This window comes from Telopea speciosissima, chromosome 4 (genome assembly GCF_018873765.1).
Source record: "Telopea speciosissima isolate NSW1024214 ecotype Mountain lineage chromosome 4, Tspe_v1, whole genome shotgun sequence".
In the NCBI taxonomy this organism is placed as follows: Eukaryota; Viridiplantae; Streptophyta; class Magnoliopsida; order Proteales; family Proteaceae; genus Telopea; species Telopea speciosissima.
In genome coordinates, this window is record NC_057919.1 from 8,624,758 (window position 1) to 8,648,019 (window position 23,262).

The window sequence follows — 23,262 nt, forward strand, 5'->3', positions numbered from 1 at the left end:
TTGTGAAATTACCAACATCTCGGTCGAAACCATCGAATTTCGATCGAAACCCTGGATTTTTAAAATCACCCTTCAACTCGTCTCGAAAACCTGCGAAATCGAGTTAACTCGGTGGTTTCGACAGGTTTCGGTCGAGTTCTTCTTCCATGATTCCCATATATTGGCATCTCCCTTCATTTTGGTTGTTAAGCCTACACAGAGGCCAGAGAAAGACCCACTGGTGGCCAAACAGGGACAGGGCGAGAGGGCAGGACATGAAACTACAAAGGGACAACAAGGGGTTTGAAAATTTATCCTCTCATAGACAAGATGTCACCCGATAGCTTCTCCAATTTGGATCCTCTATTGCCGAGCTACCCGGCAGGACCGTGCTGCCTAGACACGACGAGGCGTGCAATAACCACCTTACCCCTGCTCGAGCGCTTTGTTCGAGTGGGGGTAAGGCGGTCATTATACGCCTCACCATGTCTGGGCAGCACGATCCTATCAGGCAGCTCGATAGTAGAGGATCTGAATCCATAGCTTCTCACCTTAGTCCATGTCATTAGGGTAGAATCTATAATAGAGGCTAGAGGGGAGGATTTTGGAAAAAAATTGAATTCGAAACTCGGTTCAAGGAAATGGGAGTGGATCAGTTGAGGCCAACCAAGCTTAAAAACTTGGATCCGGTTCAGATTGGAACTGGTCAAGATAAAAACTAAAAAAGATACTATAACCTTAATTTCCGTACAGGTACTGGCCAAGCGGAGCCGATTCCGATTCCGTCCGATTCTGACCAATTTAGACAGAATCGATATTGGAATCGGAATCTAAATTGAACGACGTTATGCTTTGCTTCTCCCTAAAAAAGCCTAAAACGAAACGCGCGAATATTCTTTCCTTGCGTGTCTCTCTCTCGCCAAGTGAAATTCTGCTCAATCAGAGATTCAGGCTAATTATTGCACTAGTATTTCAACAAGGACCGCTTGATGAGGATCTTAACCTCCAGTATGCATCCAGTGGTCCAGGTTTAAGTTTTCCAATATTAAAACGGTTCATATATTTTCTATAAAAGTGTTATAGTTCACAGGTTGTATGTTTTTAATGTGTATTTGGCTATAGCTTATCATTCACGGTCCGAGATTTGAGACATGAAAACGTGTACGATGTGATTGGCTCAACCGGTCTAATCAAAATTTGGGCAAAGCTACTTACTCTGCTTCTTCTAGTGTGAGAGAGATATATAGGGAGAGAGAGAAGTTGAGAGGTGAAACCTGAGACAGGGAAGATGTACAGTTCTGCTGTTATTCTTCACAGATCTGTCATTGGGCCTTCATTGCATACCCGGAAGAGCTTCGAAAAGGTAACTCAGAGTTGTTCTTTGAAATTTGGTCGATTATGAGCTGTTGTTTTGAATCTATAGTTTGATGTTGTACTTACGTTTCTTCCTATGAATGGGTCGGGAGATTCTGCCGAGTTACATCAATTCGTGCTGCACAATCTTTGTATCAGGTTATATTATAGCTTTGTGTCTGAAATGAAATTCTGCTTGAGATTTTTACTATGTTTTGTTAACGAAGTCACCTGCTCTTCAACTTCTTTCCGTTCTTCCCATCCTTCCCGTGAAATTAACGTATATACGGGATCGCATTGCGGTTTTTGTGTTATAACGGGCGTGAATGGCGAATGGCTATCATTGTAATTGGCTAAGTTTAGACGGTATCTGATCATGCTTGTCTTGGCTCATGATCTTTTGGATTAAGTTCCTTTAATTTTGCTATTTTGAAAGTCGTTAAAAAGTTATTTGTTATCGTTTTTCAAATATATATATATTTTTTATAATTTTATGTTGATTAAATACTCGTCGTTTAAGTTCAGCTCAAGTGGATAGTTGTTGTTGTCGTGATATTGAGGTAATCATGTTGATTCTTATTGTCTGGAGTGATGGTTTTGTTTTTGCTATTCCAATACTTGGGTAGTCGGTTTTGGATTGAACTACAGAAAAGTAATCAAACTAACAAAAAAGTTGTGTCCGTAACCTTGCAAAATAAAGATCTGTTGGTAGAAATGTGTTGTTTCAGTCTAAAACATGTCAACAACAGAGGAAAATGTTGAATTCAATGCTGAGTTGGATGATGGACGGTTGGCACACTGCCATGTGGTGGGCTTACAGCTGTATGGACCTATTTGCATGGGGTTCATTTCGCAGTTGATACCCCTGCCGTGCTTAATCCGGCATGCTTGTCCGGTAGCACCTTCCTAACAACAGGTCTACGGCGTCTACATATATAAGGCTAATGTTTCCTCAATTATCTGGTAAAGAAGGATCCCTACATCACTTTTAAGTATCTGCCTCATGGTAGTTTATTTGATGCACAGATTTTGTTGACATTTTCTCCAGATCTCCATCTAATCCATTTGGTAAGTTTCACCCCAAATGGATTTCCCACGTAGTGATATGAAGTTTTGAGAAATGGTTGAAAAGTAAACTTCGGCATCTACTTTAATGTTTGAAGATATTGGAGTAGAGGTTCAATACATGGTCAGTCATATAGTTCAGATGATTCCCTTAACATCATATGTGGGTAATCCAAGGGGTGGAATATACATCCAACTGTCAGTATGATAAGATCAATTTATACGGAAAGTCGGAAACTGAAAATGGTGACCATGCAAGAACCAAGTTCTTTGTGGTTAGTGTAAACATCATTCCCCAACTTTTAGTTATTAGTATAACGTGATATGCCTCAAAAACATTTATTTGTTGATGCATTTTATTTCTTGTGATGGTTATTAGTACACCTACAAAGTGTTACTAGGTTTGTTGTAAGCATTTGGACTCCGGATCTTGCAGAATTGTACAAAAAGAATTGAATCAATAACAATCCATCTCCATGGGATTACTAGCAACTATGGTTTTGAAGATTGACAATGGATTGGTCTGGAACATGGGTCTGATCCGGATTTTTATCAGATGGCACCGATGCAATCGATTATATACAGTGGATTGGCTGATCCATTGTGTATATTAGGCTATTGTTTCTTGGATGGGCCTTAATTTTTTGTTTGGATTGTCTGACACAGAACAATCTGGATTTGTACTGCCTGGGATCAATCTGATCCATGATACCAGTATTTAAATCCTAGCTGGCAATGGTATACAATAAATCTGATGAGAAGACTCATCTTATTGCTCCTGAATTGCAGATAAAAAAAAATCAACCTTTTCCTTTTCAGTTGGAAACTATGTACAGAAGATAGTCAAGATACTCAATACTTTACAAAGCACATGATATACACTGTTATGTGTCCATTATTCAACTTCATGACCTCTCTATTGTTATTGGACAAAATATTTATTTATTTTTTAAATTACAATCACCAAGAATCCTGTATTTCAGCTTGATGGTGATAATTGCAAAGTTTGCATGATTGCTATTTTGTTGGTTACTCTTGAAATATGTGTGAATATAGCTGAACATAAGTTAGTGTGCTAATAGTTTGTCCAAAGTTATTTCTGTAATTCTCAGGCCTCAAGAGACTACTTGGACCTAATCAAACCACAATCAACTTCGGTTATTCGTGGGTGCAGCAAATTACATGGGCAGTGCTATTTCCTTTCTAAACGGAGGCTTTCAATAAATGGGAAGGTGTGTTAATATTGCTGACATTATGAATGAAACCATCCATAAAATTTATCTAGTTTGATGAATGAATGATTGTCTTGTTGATGCGAGGTGTGACATTAGCGGGTGTGGAATGTTTTCTTTTCAAACCATTGGTTCAAATAATGTGATTCATTGATTGTCATGGTTTGATATCTAATACCAAGCAAAACTCAGATTTTCGTATCCCATTATAAGGAACTCACGAGTTATGAGAGAAGGCTCCGTTTGTTTAGATAAAAAAAATCCTGGTAAATAGACTTTTAGAACTTATTTTGTATTTTATTTTTCTTTTTGTGATTTGTGATTTTACGAGATAAAGAAGCTTATTGGCTGTGGCAATGGTATGGTATGGGGGGTTGTGTCCTCCTATCTTCCAAATTTGTGTATTGCATTTCAGTAAAATAATTTCTGGTTTTCAGGTCTATAAGATTTCCTTTTGCTTTTTAAGATAATTGCTGGTAAAAATATTCTCTATTGAATCAACAGGATCCCAAGGGAAGAAGCTGCTGTGTCTTCCTTTGCCAGCCACATTGTGGCACAATTCACTTAGTTGGGACCTATCTGGGATCCTCCATTAGATGTCCCTCTACTGTTATCTCATCCTGCTTGACATTGACCTGTTTAACTGACCATTACTGTTCTTTTTCATTTTCAAACTTAGGAAATGGCTTTGGGGACTTGGGAATCCCCTAGAAATCCTAATTATTTATTTATCCTGAAAGTAAAAAACTTGTGGTGCATCATGGCATCATCTATAGTTTTGGCTGATGAAGTTCATTTAGATGGGTTAACTTCTCACCCGATAGATCTCTGTGGAATGATGGGTCCCAACAACCTTTGATGTGCTTTATGTATGGTGGAGGCATAGTAGACTACTGACTTTTTGAAACCTCAAATGCTGAAATGAATACTTGCATTTGTGTGTTAAATTCCTTATTAACAGAAACAGTAGGTGAAATAGTTCCAAGATGACTTTTAGATTGTAGGTTTCATGAAGAATACTTCTTTGGCATTTAAATTCTGGGAGTAATTTCTTTCCTTCTCTTTTCTTCTAAAGAAGTTAATTTAGGTCAGCTATGACTTTGAGTTTGTTTAGCTCCAATATAAATAAGTTCTGATATTTTCTTTTGCTTTAATAGTCTGAGCACAATTCTGCAATATCATCCCTTTTAACTGATGAGCGCTCAGCAACGTTGAATGTTGAAGAAGATATTGGTATCTTGAGCTTGGATCAAGGCATGGAGCCATATAAAGATCACTTGAGATTTAGAACAGGGAGGTATGTGGAGCAGAAGGAGCTCATTGGGAAATATGAAGGAAGTCTTGAAGAATTTGCTCAAGGTCAAGTTCAATGCAGAATATACATGTTTTCTTTTCCCATAGTTATGTAATATTCATGTGGATTTTGTTCGTTCTTGGGACGATATTGAACATGTGGAGCCCAAGTCCACGTGTTTGATTAGTCGTGTTGCTTCACTGCTCAGTACAAGATTGTTCGATGTTAAATGCATTCACTTTGTAGCCAAAAGGAGGGTGATGGTCAACCATTAATTTTGATTAATCAGAAGATTAATGTCATCTGATCTGGTTGCTGTCTGGGCTGGGAGGCCTCCTATTTGGTCCAACAAATAGGATCATTCTGATCTCCTTTATTGTCACCAGTTTAGGTAATCTATGAAAGTATTGTTGACACCCAATACCTCTGATTACTAATTTCTTTTCATCCCTTCCCCCTTTCCTCAGGTTATCTGAAGTTTGGATTTAACAGAGAAGAAGATTGCATTGTGTACCGTGAGTGGGCTCCTGCAGCACAGTAAATTCTTTGATCTAGTCCTATTTATTCTTTTGCGTGGCCTTTTTTTGCTTGTAACTCCTCTCAGTACATGGAGGAAGTGGCATTAGGTTTAGTTGCACAAAATACAATCTTTCCCAAGTCACCTTCATATCATCAATCATCATTGAACATCGATAATCTTCGCCGACTTGTAAATTGTGTACTAGCATCACTGCTGCTTATGGTAGAAATTTGCAAAATATAAGTAGATACATTCAGATTAAGAACTTAATTGCCTTGATGTTTATGATTTGACGGGGGAACTACATAATGTAGGGAAGCACAAGTTATTGGGGACTTCAATGGATGGGATGGTTCCAACCACAGAATGGAGAAGGACCAGTTTGGTGTTTGGACTATCAAGATTTCTGATTCTGGTGGAAATCCAGCCATTCCACACAATTCTAAGGTCAAGTTCCGTTTCAAGCATGGGAATGGAGTTTGGGTTGATCGAATTCCTGCATGGATAAAATATGCCACTGTAGACCCCACCAGATTTGCAGCACCATATGATGGAGTGTACTGGGACCCCCCACCTTCACAAAGGTGCTAATTATTGTTCATCTATTTCCCGCCCTCCTTTTCTTCTGTTTTCACAAGGAATAAAAAAGAGCATAAGGATCTCACTCATAAAAGAGTTTCAATATCAGGGGGGCACTCCCGCCTGGAGCTTTCAGTTTCAAATGAAAGCTTTATTGTTTATTGTTATTACTGAAAGTCACTAAGGACTTGATGACTGTTAGGCTTAGCTTCTTTTATGCCAGTGGGGTCAGTGAATATTTTCCAAAAACAAACTACTCAAACACAGACAGTTGATATGCTTGTTGCTTTCATTTGATCATGCAGGTATGAATTCAAACATCCTCGTCCCCTAAAGCCCGAGGCCCCGCGTATATATGAGGCTCATGTTGGAATGAGTAGCTCAGAACTCCGCGTAAATTCATATAGAGAATTTGCTGATGATGTGTTGCCCCGTATACGGTCAAATAACTATAACACTGTCCAGTTGATGGCTATTAAGGAACATTCCTACTATGGATCCTTCGGTTATCATGTTACAAACTTTTTTGCTGTTAGCAGTAGATCTGGGACCCCTGAGGACCTCAAATATCTCATTGACAAAGCTCACAGCTTAGGTTTGCGGGTTCTGATGGATGTTGTTCACAGCCATGCAAGTAACAATGTGACTGATGGTCTTAATGGCTATGATGTCGGCCAAAGCTCACAAGAGTCCTACTTTCACGCTGGTGATCGAGGGTACCACAAGCTATGGGATAGCCGATTATTTAATTATGCTAACTGGGAAGTTCTTCGCTTTCTTCTTTCCAACTTGAGATGGTGGCTTGAGGAGTTCCAGTTTGATGGGTTTCGATTTGATGGCGTCACATCAATGTTGTATCATCACCATGGAATCAATATGGCATTTTCCGGGAATTATAAGGAGTATTTCAGTGAAGCGACTGATGTTGATGCTGTTGTTTATTTGATGCTGGCCAATTGTCTGATTCACAACATATTGCCAGATGCAACTGTGATTGCTGAAGATGTCTCAGGTATGCCAGGTTTGGGTCAACCTGTGTCTGAGGGGGGAATCGGTTTTGATTACCGTCTGGCAATGGCCATCCCTGACAAGTGGATTGATTACTTGAAGAACAAGAAGGATGAGGGGTGGTCAATGAAAGAAATATCATTGACCTTGACAAACAGGAGATACACGGAAAAATGCATATCATATGCTGAGAGTCATGATCAGGTATTTTGATTTCATTCTCCTTGTGAATGTCCTGCTATCTGGTGGCTCTCCCTATCACTTAATTGTATGGTCAGTGCTGTAATATGGTAAAGGAGACGAGGGTTAGATAGGTTCATTATGGTATGGAGCAACATTAAAGGAAATGCTCCTTCCATTGGGGAGGGGGGGATTACGTCTTTTCAATAGCCTTAAAAAGCTAGGTATGAAATATATGAAATTTCCTCCAAGAAGGAACCTTTCTTCTTGGGTTTGATGTTTCCTTTTTATCAAATCAAATAACATTTTCTTTTCCTGACAATTGTTCTCTATTGACAGGCCATTGTGGGTGACAAGACCATTGCATTTCTTTTAATGGATAAAGAAATGTATACTGGCATGTCTTGTTTGATGGAAGCTTCTCCTGTTATTGAGCGAGGGATTGCCCTTCACAAGGTTTGTGCTTTAACTATTTACATTGCTGTTTGCATATTGTAGTTGATAGACTTGCTTAGTTGATGGTCTGTAGTCTGTACTGCAACCATGGATGCCTTAAAATGATTTGGTTTTACACTTTTACTGTTATATATACAATCTCTATGTATTTGATTTTTTTTGTGCGTTATGCTTTTCAATATTAATCTGAAAAATCTCATTAGTAGTCTAGTATGTCAGATGTTGTTTTCTAATTGATATTGTACCTTCACATTCTCATTGACATTGTATTCCTTTGCAGATGATTCATTTTATAACGATGGCATTAGGAGGCGATGGTTATCTAAACTTTATGGGCAATGAGGTAACCAATCTCCCCCCCCACCACCCCCCCCCCCCCAAAAAAAAAAAAAAAAAACTACTATCCCTGAACATACACACACACCATAGTTGTCAAGGTGCTGCCTTTGGCGACAAGGCGTTTTTCTAACACCTGGTCATGTGAATGCCTTATTGTTTGCATGCCTTGATTTTATTTATTAAAAAAAATTGATGCATTCTCTAGCATTTTGGTAGGATGATGTACACTATTTAGATACACTGCCAGGCCCATACATTGTATCATCACATGTATTTTAAAAAACAAATGAAAGAAATAAAAGTTGAAGAAAGAAGGAACTCGAAGACGAAGAGGGTCCAAGGCCGTGACTCGACTCCCCGACCCCCTGGTGACTCAACTCCAGCCCAAGAAGGAAGAAGAAGAAGAAGAGGAAGAGGAGTAGCAGTTACAGAAAAGAAGAAGAAGCAGCAGCCACCCCCTGAAGAGGAAGGAGTAGGATGACTTACCGATCGTGGCGGACTCGTCACAGGTTGACTCACCGTCGCCTTGCTCGCACCTTCGTGGGAGTCATTGTTGGAGCTGCCGACCGGAGGAGCAGAGGAGAGATGAGCTGTTGTTGGTCAGAGGAGTCGCTGGATCTCAGCCCTCTTTTCAATCGTGTTCTACCCTTTTATTCTCTTTAGGTTTTGTTTTATAAAAGATGATTCCATGTAGTGCATTGTACAGGAGTTCTGTACACAAACAAATAAAAATGTTAGGAAAGGAATAAAAAAAATCAAAATCCCTTATTTTACATCCAACACCCTAACAATTACACCTTAAAATATTGAAATCTCATATTTTACATGTAACCTTGTGCATGCCTAGGAGACAAATTTTCTGGTGGTGAAGCTGAGTATAGAGCTATGGCTCATACTGCAGCTGAGTTGATGTGGTTGAAGTCTGTACTTCAAGAGTTGGGTTTTCCAGTCACTCAACCTATGAAGATGTTGTGACAACCAAGCCTCCATCTACATTGCCAGAAATCCGGTGTTTCATGAGAGGACCAAGCACACTGAAGTAGACTGCCACTTTGTGCAAAGTGCTGTTATGAAGAAGCTTATTGTTACTCCCTTTGTTTCATCTGCGGATCAGCTAGCTGATGTATTCACCAAGTCTCTCTTTGGTCCTGCTTTTCGAAAATGCTGGTCCAAACTGGGCATGAGAGATACATATGCTCCAGCTTGGAATGAGTGTTGAGATATGGTTCATAGGGTGTCGTGTACCCCTATTGGATCCACTCTTATCTAGCGGTAATGGGCTTTTCATGTGTTAAGAGATATGTAACACGATAGGGGGCCCCCTATCGTGGTTTCCTTTATTAGTTTATGTCTTTAGTTGTTAGTTTTCTAGTCTAAGTAAGTTTCTTGTTTTAGGCTTTAGGCTTAATTAGGTAGGAGTTACATTCCTATTGTAATTCTGTTTTGGCTTAATATAAATATGTGTTGGCTGGTACGATAGAAGTAACATTCTATCGCACAGCCCTTTTCTCCCATTGTTCTCTCTTCCTCTCCATCTCTTTCTATCTTCTCTTTTCTCTTTGCCAGGCACTGGTTACAGATTCTGGGATTCTTTACATCATGTAATCATGATAGGAGTTATCGCGAGGGTATTTGGTTTATTTTAGGATAGTTTGGATTCTCTTAGATGGGTAGTATTTTGGTTTCCTAGTTTGATTGTAATTATTCTACTGGTGTTTGTAAGTTCTATAAATAAAGTCCCAAGGACCAGCGATAGATTATTCTCTCTAAATCTATCGCTGGCCTAGTTCTTCTTGTTCTTCTCTCTCTCTATCATCTTCTGGTTTGCTAATTATTTGATTCTCTCAAAGTCACAGGTTGGATAGACCATTATGTTCCTCTTTGAACATCTAGTTTGCCTAGAAGCTCTGATCCTATAATCTCTTACAGATGGCACTACAGTGGGGTTCTTAGGCATGGTACAAGGTTTCGCGAAATTTCGCAAAACATTTCGGTTTCGCATGCTGTTGAAACGAAACAGCATGCAATACCATAAAAATGGAAGATTTTGACTGAAATTTCGGTGAAACGCCAAAATTTCAGTCTTTTGAACAGTTTTGCCGTATTTCGGTCAAAACTGTTCATGTCACTTAGTACATGCACTTCGCCTGGTTTCGACAGAGAATCTTGAAGACCCCAATTTTCTTGCTCTCTTGGCCAAATCATTGCCATACAACGTTGGAACCAGTGCTTGGGCAGTAGAGGAACGTAGTGGAAGCACCGATTTGCTGCATTGTTGGAAGATTTGTGCAAGATCCAAAGTTGGAGGTATCACTTTTCCCTAAAACTAATTTTTGCAAAAAAATGGGATAAATACTTGGTGGTTGGCATTCAATTTTTAAATGATACAATCTCTAGTCCGGTATATGACTTCACGGAGACGGAATTTATTTTCTGTTTCTAAAATATTTTTAAAATTTTCTAGAATAAATTTATTTTCTTGCAACAAAATTGTGAAAAATAGGGTTAATACATAGACTCTGAAGTCAAATTACAATTTTGGGTGTGATTTTTTAAAATTTAAGGATTTCACTATGTTTAGAAGGGCGCCTAAAATAGGGTGTCCTAGAGATTTCAGGACCTAATTAGCCATTTGGGCCGCTAAACCTACCATCAAAACTTGAAAAAGAAAAGTACAGCTTTTGACCGAAATTTTGGTTACGGTTGAAACATTTCGGTTTCAAGCCTAGTTGAAACCAGGTTCAAAATCAAAACCTAGTACTATGTTCTTAGGCATTATGTGTGTTGTATTGGTAGGATTTTGTTTTTGTAGATGTACCCTGCCCTCTTTTCTTGATAAGCTAGCTCTATCTTACAAAACACACACACACACACACACGTGTGTGTGTTTCCGTGTGTTTCATACCAAAAAAACTAATAGGAAATTTACAAAGATCGTGGAGGTGAGTCCAGATCAAAGGTGTGTATGTGTTTCCGTGTAAATCATACCAGAAAAACTATAGAAAATTTACAAAGATTGTGGAGGTGAGTCCAGAGGTGTGTGTGTGTGTTTCCGTTCAAATCATACCAAAGAGAAGGGTGTCAGCAACTTTAGAACTGAATGCTTGAGTGATCAATAGGATCACCAAGCTCTTTATTTATAATAAAAGAGAGAGAAAGGAATTACAATAATACCCCTCATATCCTACTCTAATTTTGAATCGGCTATAGGGGAAAAACCCCATAAAGCCCCTCGGGCTACGTAACTCAACACTCCCCCTCAAGTTGGTGCATAGATATCTCACATGCCCAACTTGAACAAAATAGGATGAAATAATTTCCCACACAAGCCTTTAGTGAAAACATCAGTAAGTTGATCATCAGTTTTCACAAAAGGCATACAAATCTGTCCACTTTCCATCTTCTCTTTGATGAAGTGTTTGTCGATCTCCACATGCTTTGTATTGTCATGCTGTATTGGATTATGGGCAATGCTAATTGCAGCTTTATTATCACAATACAACATCATTGGGAGACGAACAGTAACACCAAGGTCTTGAAGTTAACCCCTTAATCTATAACAACTCATAGATTCCTTGTGCCATAGCCCGGAACCCTGCTTCAACGTTGGACCTTGCCACAACATTTTGTTTCTTGCTGCGCCAAGTGACCTGGTTCCCTCCTACAAATGAACAATATCCTAAAGTAGACTTCCAATCAGAAGAACCACCCCAATTTGCATCAGTATATGCCTCAATACGAAGATGATCATGGGGAGACAAAGGAACCCCTTTTCCCAGAGTTGACTTCAAATAATGAAGAATGCGAAAAACAATAGTCATATGTGAAGAATAGGGGTCATGCATGAATTGACTAACCAAACTCACCGCAAATGCAATGTCTGATGACTCTGATCTAGTATGTGAGAGATAAATTAATTTCCCCACTAACCTCTGATAATGGCCTTTATCAACCAGTTCACCATCTTTATCCTTCAGTCGAGTACCAGCTTCCATTGGTGTATCACAGGGATGGCAACCCAACAAACCAGTCTTAGATAAAAGATCTAGAACATAATTCCCTTTGCGAGAGAAAGATGCCCTTTGCAACTTCAATCCTGAAAGCTTACTTTAATGTCCCTAGATCCTTTATTTCAAACTCACGCCCTAGGAAGCTCTTCAGACGAGAGATCTTTGCACCATTATTCCCTGTCACCACAATATCATCGACATAAACTATGAGGATAGTGACATTGTCACCAAACCGTTTGATGAACAAAGTATGATCAACATTACTTTGTTTATATCCTACTAAAATCATGGCCTTGTGAATCTGCCAAACCAAGCCCCTGGAGACTGTTTCAACCCATAGAGTGCACGCTTCAGTTTGCAGACTTTCCCATGAGTTTTTTCAGATGAGAAACCTGGAGGAATCTCCATATATACTTCCTCAAGCTCTCCATGAAGGAAAACATTTTTAACATCAAGCTGCTGCAAATCCCACCCAACATTCACAGCACAGGACAAGAGAATGCGAACAGTGCTCAATTTTGCAATAGGAGCAAAAGTCTCCTGGTAATCAATCCCATAAGTCTGGGTAAAACCCTTGGTCACCAATCTAGCTTTGTATCTGTCAACTGTACCATCCATCTTCTGCTTGAGTACAAACACCCACTTACATCCAACTGGTTTTTTTCCTGGAGGAAGAACAACAAGGTCCCATGTATTATTTTTTCTTACGACATTCATCTCTTCCACCATGGCTGCTTTCCACTTTGCATTAGTAAATGCTTCTTGCCACTTCTGAGGAATAGAAATAGAGGAAAGAGAAGACACAAAAGCATGATAGAGAAAGAGAATCACAAGAAACAACATGAGATATAGGATGTTGGGTGTATGAACACCTTTACGGACAGCAATAGGTAATTCAAGAGAAGAAGAGGACTTACCAGACGGACTAGTAGACTCTTGCTCAAGGGATGGCGATGGGATGAGTAAAGGTGCCGCAGGGGTGGTGGTTCCAACTTGCTTCTTTCTTTGGCCAATCAAGTCTTCCCTGAAGTTTTTCAACCTGTCTTCTAACAGAGCCAGGGGTAGGCTGCTCCCCCTAAATTGCATCTGAAGAAGGCCCTTCTTGAACAGGAACCTGATCCGGTATTTTCTCCCCCCTGAAGAGGAACAGGAGAAATAGGTGCAACAGATAGTGTGGTTGATGATGATGGTTGGGCAGCAGGTAATGTCGGCACTAGTTGGGCAACAGGTGGTGATGAATGTGCAGCAAGTAATGTAGTCGGCACATCTTCACAAGCCAAGTCTAACTCCCCCTGAAGATGTGGCGATAAATAGTATGGTGAAGACTCATGAAAGACAACATCTATAGAGGCAATCATACGGCGAGTGGGAGGATGATAGCACTTGTACCCTTTTTGAGTTACAGAGTAATCCAAAAAAATACACTTGATGCCACGAGGATCCAACTTCCCATGTGGATGATGATTGCGAGCATAACATACACACCCGAAAACCTTGGGAGGTATGAGAAAAGAGGAGGCACCCTAGAGAACATCAACCAGAGCACGGGAGGACAGCACCCGAGTAGGTAACCTATTGATCAAATAGGCAGTGGAAAGCACAACATCACTCCAGTATTGAGATGGGACATTGGGGTCACATCAAGGCACGGGCCATTTCAAAGAGGTGGAGATTTTTCCTCTCAGCTACACCATTTTGGGGAGGTGTGTCGACACAGCTGGTTTGGTGAAGGATTCCATGATCAGCCAAGCCAAATATTTCTGAAACTACACGTCCATGTATTCTCTGTTGTTGTCATTGCGGAGAATCTTTAAAGTGGCGTTGAATTGAGTCTGGACTAATTTGTGGAAAAGCTGAAAACACTAAAACACTTCACTCTTGTGTTGCATCATATACACCCAGGTGGTGCCACTATGATAGTCAATAAAAGTAACAAACCATCTGTGGCCAGAAATAGAGGCTTTCCGAGCAGAACCTCATACATCCGAATGAACAATATGATAAGGGAAAATACTTCTTTTATTTAATGAAGGATAAATAGAACGAGTCTGTTTAGCCAAAATACAGGCTTCACAAAAAAAGTCATCCTTGTTAGAATTTTGAACTAGTTTGGGAAATAAAAGAGATAAAGTCCCAATAAGGGGATGTCCTTCTACGATGCCACTGATATAAGTCAGATGAGGCAGAATGTAACTGGTAAAGGTGAGTAGGAACAGTAGTGGAATGCTGGGAACCACCATCAAGCAAGTAGAGACCACCATGCACTTTACCAACCCCAATCGTCTTCCCTGTCACCAGATCCTGTAAGACACAATGAGATGGAAAAATAGTTAATTTGCAATTTAGATCCTTTGTAAGGCTACTAAAAGACAATAAATTAGTAGAGAAGGAAGGAACATGTGAAACAGATTTAAGAGTAAGACTAGAGGGACAAGAAATAGAGCCCTTTCCAGAGATAGAAGAAAAAGACCCATTGGCAACACAGATAGTTTCTTTTCCAGAGGAAGGAGTGTACTTATGAAATAGAGTAGAACAACCTGTCATATGGTCATTGGCACCTGAGTCAAAGATCCATGGGCTGGAGACTGCCGATGCACACTGACTTCTAACAGAAATACCTGAAGAAAAGTTAGAAATAGAACTAGAAGAGGCAGTAGGTGCAGAAGATTGGGCAGTAGGGGCAGAAGAGGCCTTCAACATCCGACGGAAAGCTTGAAGTTCTTCCATAGAAAGACCAGTATCTGCAGGAGGTGGGGTAGTAGTCTCAATCTGATTTGCCTTAGCAGTAGGTTGACCACGGCCCTTGTTACCACCACCCTTCTTTCTATTTGCTTTAAAATCAGCAGGCTTCCCATGTAACTTCCAACTTGTGGCCTTAGTGTGCCATAGCTTACCACAATGTTCACGTTTGACAGCTTCCTTAACAGCTTTAGAAGTGTCAATAGTAGTAGGATTTGAACCAGTCCCAGTGTGTAAGGCTGATCGGTCTGTAGTTGCAGGGTGGAGCATCGCTGAACGTCATCGATCCTCAATGTTAACCAATGCATAAGACTGTTCCAGGGTAGGAAAAGGATCTTTGCTGAGAATTTGGACTCTAATCGGATCATATTCAACGTTGAGTCCAGCCAAAAAATCATAAACTCGAATCTTATCAACATGTTTGCGATAGGCAGCAATATCACTGGCAATGGTGGGCTGATAATCCGAGTAATGATCAAGTTCTTGCCAGCACTTACCAAGCTGTGTGTAATATTGAGATACAGTTAACTCATTCTGTTTTGTATCATGAATCTTTTTCCTCGGTTCATATACTTGAGCATCATTCCTAACTTGGGAGTAGGTTTCTTTGGCAGCCTTCCGTATCGAGGCAACAGTGTCCAAGAGAAGATAACCAGGGGCTACAGAAGCATTCATGGAATTCAGAAGATAAGACATTACCATGGAGTCATGAGATAGCCATCGATCCTGTGCTGGCCCTCTTCATCGGGTTTAATAAGGCTGCCTATAATATGTCCTGTGAAGCCAAGACCAGCAATGGTAAGGTAAGTGGATCTGGACCACATCAGGTAATTGGTCCTATCCAATTTAGTGGGAGAAACAAAAGGAAAGTACTCATGACGAGAAGAACCATCTGATTCAGCTGTTGTGTGAGATCAGACATGATGTCAAGAGCATATGATATACGGGTTTTGAAATTCCCACAAAATTAACCGTCAGAATTTGCTGAAACTTGGGTTGAATTTCCCTCTGGAGTTGGGAAGAAGTCCTCCAAAAATCAGCTGCTTCTGATGAGTAAATAAGAAACCCTAATTTTTGACAAAATTAGGTAAAAAAAACCTGTTTTTGGAGAAATCGCAGGGCTGAATCTGATTTGATCTTGATCCCATTCTGCAGTCTTCAAACAGGAATGGAGGTGTACCAATAACAGCAGGAAGCAATCTCCAAAAAAAAAAGAGAAATCGATCTTCAAAGAGGGAGGAAATCTGCCGGCAGAATCTAGTCACACCTGTATTCTTCAACCATCTTCAATGAGGCAGGAATGAGGGCAGCATCTAAGTCTGCAAGAGATCTCCTCATAGTAAGGATGTCAACCGGTACGGTACAAAAAATAGGTACCCAATACCTATACCATACCGTACCGTTTAGGAGTCCTATTTTCAATACCGTTACCGTACCGCTATGGTACGGTTTCGGTATGGTATAAAATTGGTATGAATACGGTACAAAAACGGTATCTTCTCCTGCAAACCCTGTGCCCCAAAAGATCAAACAAAAAAGAAAAAGTTTCTAGTTAGGAATCCATTGCAGCAGGTAAGAACACTAGAACACAATATAAACATGAAAAATTACAGAATATCAACCTTATAGTTCCGTGCAATCCAAGCACGCTGGGCATATGGGCATATATAAGATGTGTACAACCTTCAGAAGGGCACATGAAAAGGAAATTCAGAGTTAGGTAATCTCCAAACAAGTGAAGCATAATAACAAACACAGGGTAGACATTAATAGAGCATCAAAATCTAATGAAACAAATAGAAGGAACTGCAAGAGAAATTGAATCTAACCTCGTTGTACCATAAAAAAGAGTGGGTTGCTTGGAAGTAGAGTCTAGAACAGGGCGTAGAACATCTTGCACACTTCAGACCCAAAAAAAAAAGAAAGAAAGAATGAAGAAATTCACCGTTAGCTCACAAATCAAAGCACATGCCCGTTTGACACTCTGTCTGTACTCTGTAGCTGTAGTGCTTGCTTCAAGTGAAACCTAGTGCTCACTGCTTAGTCGAGTTGAGATCCGAGGAGGCGAGGAGGCTCTGCCGCTCTGGGCGCCGCGAGAAAGCCAGGAAGGGTGAAGGGGAAAGGGACAAAGGGTAAGGAAACTGGGAAGTGGGAAAGGCCGAGATGCCTCATAGTGCTGCCCTTAAGGAGCTGGAAGAGCCGAGAGGGGTGGTGGAGAAGAGCCAAGAGTGGTGGAGAAGAAAAAAAAATTCGTGGAGAGGGGAATGTGAAGAAAAAAAAGAAAAAACTGTCTTTAGGTCAGAATTTTGGCTCTAATACCATGTTAGCAGCTTTAGAACTGAATGCTTGAATGATCAATAGGATCACCAAGCTCTTTATTTATAATAAAAGAGAGAATAGAATGACAATAATACCCCCTCATAGCCGACTCTAATTATGAATCGGCTATAGGGGAAAAACCCCATAATGCCCCTCAAGGTACATAACTCAACAAAGGGCATAGTGCCTGTCTGTGTGTGTAAACAGGTAAGGTGGTGATAAATCATACCAGAAAAACTAATAGAAAATTACAAAGATCGTGGAGGTGAGTCCAGAGAGAAGGGCATAGTGCCTTACTTCTGGTGGGTTCATCATTTTCTCGTTTAGAAGAAAGAAACACATTTAACCTATCTGACTCTTAATCTACCTGCTCACAAATTGCCAACTTTTTTTAAAATTTGTTATACCAAACCTTATTTCTTCTCTGATGGAATTCTGTAGTTTGGTCATCCTGACTGGATTGACTTCCCAAGAGAAGGCAATGGTTGGAGTTATGAAAAATGCAGACGACAGTGGAGCTTGGTGGATACAGATCACTTGAGATTCAAGGTTTGGAATCTTGGCTTTAGTACCAGACCTTAATTATATTTTATTTTTAGCTGTTTTTGACCTTATGGAATGCGGTCATCCGTTTTACTTTGGTCAGTGACATGAGGAAATGTCTGCCCTCTTGCCTTACATCCTATATGCACAAATGCACTTGCAGAGGAATTGTGGCTCTTCTATTTTGGGGGATCTGAGTGTCAAAACTTTGGTATATCCCAGGCCAGAAATTGACTCACTGATATCTGTAACTATCTGGCTTGCTGAAATCATGATAGCAGAGGGGGAAATATTGTGAATGATCTGTTAATTGTGTACAAAATTATTTTGGTTATCAGTGTGTGCTGGATAATATCTTAAAATGATGGCTCCTACTCCTCTGCACGTTTGATCACCTAAGGATACAGGTCCAATATGCCAGGCAACATGTCCTGTTAATTCCTGATATTGACAATTGCATGCTAACTTTTCCTTTTGTCTCCAATAAATAAATTCTAACACTAATCTTCTGTGTGCTTGATAATCCAGTTCATGAATGAATTTCATAGAGCTATGAATTTGCTTGATGATAAATTTTCATTCCTTGCATCGACAAAACAGATTGTGAGCAGCACTGATGAAGAAGACAAGGTGGGAATGCTCCTGGTTATTTCACACACCTTTTTTCCTCCTTTAATTTTTTTTTAAAAAAAGTCTTTTAATATATTCTAATAAAATCAACATGAATTTTTCTACAGAATGATCATTTATGAAAATCAAATATCTTTCAGTCAAAAGAACAAGGCGAGAGTTAACACTAGTAAATGAACTTTATTAATGACTCCAAAATTCTTCATTGCTAGATTTTGTTTGATAAATGTTGTCATTGTTGTTTGATTTATCTAATGACAGAATGGCTCAATGACTCATACAGTGTCTAAACATGACTAATGAAGTGTTGAGTACTGGTTTCGACATTTTTTTACAACTGTTGGTATTTTAAACCTTGGTTATTTGTTTCCTTTGCAGGTTATTGTGTTTGAGCGTGGAGATCTAGTTTTTGTGTTCAATTTTCATCCAGAGAATACATATGATGGGTACATTTCTTCTTTTATTTCTGATGACATGTGACTGATGTATCTGAACTTGTCTTATGAATCCTAAATTCTGATACATACAGGTATAAAGTTGGGTGCGATTTGCCAGGAAAGTATAGAGTAGCCTTGGACAGTGATGCTTCAGAATTCGGTGGACGGGGAAGAGTGAGATCCCTCTTATGAAATAATGATATATTGTTATTATTTGATAAGCAATAGGTGTTTTAATTTTTGACTTTCAGATCTCACTGTAACTAGGAAATCACCTGACACCATTGGGTGAAGCAGTCTTCTGATGTTATTGTGACTGTTTATAGAATCTCCAAGTCCAAAGTACTAAGTGTCACCTGGTTGAGTGATCCTATTTTTCTAGTCTCTCATCCTTTCTCTTATGGGCTTATCTATCTAGTAGCCTGACTATAAAGGATTTAGTAGTCATGATGTTTAGATAATCTCTCTCATAATTTTTTTTGCTAGTTGTCTAGTCATAACTCATAAGTCATAACGCTACTTATCTGCATATTCAGTCTGTGGATACTAATCGGATTTTATTATTAATAAGTTACTCAGATATTAGTATCTCTTGTTGATACTTGAGCATTTTCGTACCACAGGTGGGTCATGATGTAGACCATTTCACATCCCCAGAAGGAGCACCGGGGGTGCCAGAAACAAATTTCAACAATCGTCCAAACTCCTTCAAGGTGTTGTCACCACCCCGCACTTGTGTGGTAAGCTTCTTCCCTCCATTCTGCTTATGAATTCATCCCCCTTTTCGGATATAAAAGTTTTCTGCCCTCATCTGTATGGAGAAATACTTGGGTCTTGCTCTCTGTTACCTTCAGACTTCAAATTGTGACACTTTACCCGTGTCTGACACTTCATTGGAGCTAATCTATTGAAACAAATGGAATTTTTGTTGCACTGTAGTTCTATCCTTTTGTCGTTTCCAGATAACATGGGACTCTAGCCTATCTGTAGAAGACCTACAAAAGTCATGCAGTTGCGGTCACACAGACACACACACACACACACTATATATATATGTTAGAATTGACAGTGAGTGCTGCCCAGGATGTTTCCCTTGCCAAAGATCCCATGGATAATGTATACATGATTAATAAAATTATCTGCCATGTCATAGAAGGAAAAAAAGCCAGAGTTCCAATCCTCTCCTGCTTCATCTGAGAATGGGAGGTGTGATGGTACACTGGCTTATGCCAATTGTGGTTATTTGCGCCCTTATTGGAACTACAGGCATGTTCTGATGATGGATGATGTTGTTCTCAATTTGTTTTTTTTTAAAGGTTTATTATAGGGTTGAGGAAAATCTAGAAGATGGTGATACTGAGGAGCTGGCTAATGGAAATAAAATAGTGGCAGCAGATGTGGCTTTGCAGGAGGGTGCCGAAGAAGCAGATGCGGCGATACAGGAGCATATTGAAGAATCAACCTTAATTGATGATATTGGCTCAGATAAAACTGGGGATGTTGAAGTTGAGATGGGGGATGTGTCATCAGATGACTGAGCTTTCCATCCTTTTGTAAACTCTATTCTGATCCTAAAATCAGTACATATTGTTCTCTCCTTGTATATATAAGAGGACAGTATAGGATTGTCTCCCCTAACCTGGTTCATTTTGTTTCTTTTTTTCAATTTGCAGGGAAATTTGTTACCTAACCCTGGTTGTACATAAGCTCAAATAATAATGGTATACTATGCTCTGCATGAACCACATCCCAGTTGCATTGGATGATGTGGTCAAGATGGGCATGGCAGTTTAGATGTGAGAGGAATGTTATCTGAGTATACTATTGCTTGTCAAACCTCATCAAGGCAAGTCTCGTTTTTTTTTATTTTTTAGTGCAAAAAATATGTATAAATTAGTAAAATCATAAAAATACAGAAAAATATGGGACAACTAGAAGAAAAAAAAAAAATCAAAGAATCACACATCAATGCATTTTGAGTTTATATCAATAAATAAGAGAAGGGAGTCGAGGGTTTTTTACTAATTTAGAATCGGTTTTATGGGTGTTTTTTAAGAAGGAAAATTACATTGTCACCCCCTGAGGTTTGTACTAAATACAGAATGACCTTTGTGTTTTTAAATTATATAATCGCATCCCTTGAGTTCTCACTTCGTCAGTTACGTGTTACGGTTTTGATTAAATTTACCTTCAAATGATTAATATATCCTTTTTTAGGGTGTGAGCTTACCATTTTGCCCATCGGTCAGATTTCAGTAATGGCATTAACCCACCCACCCTAACCTAACTTGAGTTATCTCTCCTCTCTCACTCCTACTTCTCTCTCTTTACTGTAACTCTGGGATGGAAGAAGTGCATGAGTGCATCCCATTCGTCTCGATGGGAATATGGTTCAGAAAGAACATCCTGCAGGGTACAAGCAAGGGTTTGAGGGAGGAAACAACGGAAATAAGGTTTGAGAAGTCATTATCTCACTATCGAATCTAGAGGGAACCGAATTAACACAGAATTGAAAAAATGAATCAGGATCGAGGATAGAAGAACAAAGAAAGAAAAATATAAATTCAATTTACTAAAATTTGAAAGGCAATTGGAGGAAAGGAGATAGCAAGCGTGGAGGATTTAGTGGACGATGTATGTAGACTTGAATTCGAGATCGAGAGAGATAGCGAAGAATCTGGGGGCAGTGGAAGCTGAAGTTCAGGGCCCGAGAATCTGTCACATGGAGACATGACGACATGGGGGAAGGGAAAACATGAGTGCAAGCTGCAGAAGCTCGGGCCTCGGGAGGGCAGCGTCTTTGAGGACTTGAAAACCAAGTCGTAGATTTTAGATGATGAGTAGATCTCTCTCTCCTCTGTAAATCTGTGAAGTTAAAAGGGGATTCGGTATTAGCAGCATAAAATATGTTTTGGAATTCGTTTTCTATGGAGGGTTAGAGGGTCTTCAGGCTTTGGCTTATGAAGTAACAAACAAACTACGATTATCGAAAACAAAAGTCAAAATCACTCTTCTGAGAAAGTAATAAACTTCTGAATTTTCCATCCTTCTCTGAAGAAAGGCGATACCCATCACTTGGTCTCGCTCACCTTCACCACCTACGGTTCTCTCCTTCCCCTAGACCAACCTTCATCCGATCATTATCAGCACAAAACCCTGATCCTAGAATCAGAAACCCACGAAAACCCATCTCCTGATTCAGTCATCAACGCTTGGGAACTCATGGCCGGCCTTGACGACCTCGATTTCTCCTCCAAGCCTAACTCTGTTTCCTTCCTTGACCGATCTTACTCTATCCGCCATGATTGCTCATCCTCTAAGAAACCCCCAAATCAGAGGTTTTTATCGAAGGCATGAGTGATTGCAACGAGAGGAGAGGAGGTCGTCGTCACCATCGTAGTCCCAGAGGAGAGGAGCGGTGAAGGGCCGGCAGTGAGGGAGTTCACGCTGGTTGCCGTCGTCTCCGAGAGTTGCAGTAGAGAGAGAGAGAGCTAGGAGTGAGAGGGGAGAGATAACTCAGGTTAAGTTAGGGTGGATGGGTTAATGCCATTAGTGAAATCTGACCAATGGGCAAAATGGTAAATTCATATCCTAAAAAGAGTATATTAATCATTTGAAGGCAAATTTAACCAAAACGGTAACATTTGACTGACGCAGTGAGAACTTAGGGGAAACCGTAACACTTGATTACCGAGTGAGAACTCAGGAGGTGTGATTGTATAATTTAGAAACACAGGGGATTGCTCTGTATTTAATATAAATCTCAAGATGTGATAGTGTAATTTTTTCTTTAAAAAATGATTAAACGTATCAAATTTGTCATGACTCAAGTAAAAATACCAAATATTATTTGCCTTGAATGATTTACGATTGAGTCTCGTCATTTTTTATCTTAGTTGGGTCTATATGACTTTTGACCAGATTTTTTAAAATTTTGACTCGACTTGGATGACTTGTTCCAATCAAAACCGAAAATTTCAACAGTGTTTGGAACATGGCCTATGAATATCAGTAGTAACAAATTACAAACATTAGAATTCGATTCATTATTAAAACAAGAACTAAGAGATAAGGGTAAAATAGGGAGAATACAATTATTTCTGGATCAATAGGTCTGATATGAGTGAAACTTGGATCAAGTTCTTACTTTTGACTATGTTTGGAAGCCGAGAAAAGAAAAGAGAAACTCCAAAAAAATTTGAAATTTGAGAGAGATATATAAATAAATCAGTCATTGTATCATCATAGTTTTCCTCAGTATGTTTTTTGCCCTTTTTTCTATTATTGGCTTCCAAGTTCCAATAGCCTTAGGGTTAAAATGTAATTGGACGGATGACGAGATGAATGAAATTAATGCTTTGAATGAGGTTTATGACGTCATATTCCCCATTCGACGGTTGAGATCGAGCGCTACAAGCCAACAGTAAATCAACGAGTCAAATAAGATGACTTATTATATTAACCTACGACCGGTGGTGACATTGTCGGCTACTACCGTATTCTCTGTGTGTTCGCTTCATCCTCTCTCTCTCTCTTTCTCTTTGCCCGAAAAGAACCGAACTGAAATCCAGATCCTGAG

General features: G+C 39.6%; 1 protein-coding gene and 1 long non-coding RNA gene across 4 annotated transcripts; one reads left to right on the forward strand and one right to left on the reverse strand.

Moving 5' to 3' along the window:
* Positions 1-1,193: 1,193 nt before the first annotated feature.
* Positions 1,194-20,274, forward strand: LOC122657900 (1,4-alpha-glucan-branching enzyme 1, chloroplastic/amyloplastic-like). 3 transcript variants are annotated; one of them, XM_043852696.1, is made up of 14 exons: positions 1,194-1,342; positions 3,510-3,629; positions 4,787-4,988; positions 5,391-5,460; positions 5,758-6,027; positions 6,328-7,234; positions 7,550-7,666; positions 7,947-8,009; positions 17,515-17,622; positions 18,145-18,246; positions 18,625-18,692; positions 18,776-18,857; positions 19,307-19,423; positions 20,000-20,274. In XM_043852696.1, exons 1-14 carry the CDS (start codon positions 1,268-1,270, stop codon positions 20,219-20,221), a joined length of 2,523 nt encoding a protein of 840 aa, XP_043708631.1. In that variant the 5' UTR covers positions 1,194-1,267; the 3' UTR covers positions 20,222-20,274. The 3 variants fall into 3 exon arrangements, with proteins under 3 accessions (XP_043708631.1, XP_043708632.1, XP_043708633.1); XM_043852698.1 differs by having other exon boundaries at positions 1,225-1,342; positions 3,491-3,629; XM_043852697.1 differs by lacking the exon at positions 3,510-3,629 and having other exon boundaries at positions 1,216-1,342.
* LOC122657911 lies at positions 16,248-16,680 on the reverse strand. The gene is made up of 3 exons (XR_006332389.1): positions 16,584-16,680; positions 16,377-16,437; positions 16,248-16,265 (listed from the first exon to the last, which is right to left on the reverse strand). It is a non-coding gene; the product is annotated as an uncharacterized LOC122657911 (long non-coding RNA).
* Positions 20,275-23,262: the final 2,988 nt, after the last annotated feature.

Excerpts from the sequence above, each read along its gene's own strand:
- LOC122657900 (XM_043852696.1), top strand. The coding sequence starts at position 1,268 with ATGTACAGTTCTGCTGTTATTCTTCACAGATCTGTCATTGGGCCTTCA. Across the intron at positions 4,989-5,390 it reads TCTTGAAGAATTTGCTCAAG|GTTATCTGAAGTTTGGATTT; the intron begins GTCAAGTTCAAT and ends CCCTTTCCTCAG. Across the intron at positions 8,010-17,514 it reads TAAACTTTATGGGCAATGAG|TTTGGTCATCCTGACTGGAT; the intron begins GTAACCAATCTC and ends GGAATTCTGTAG.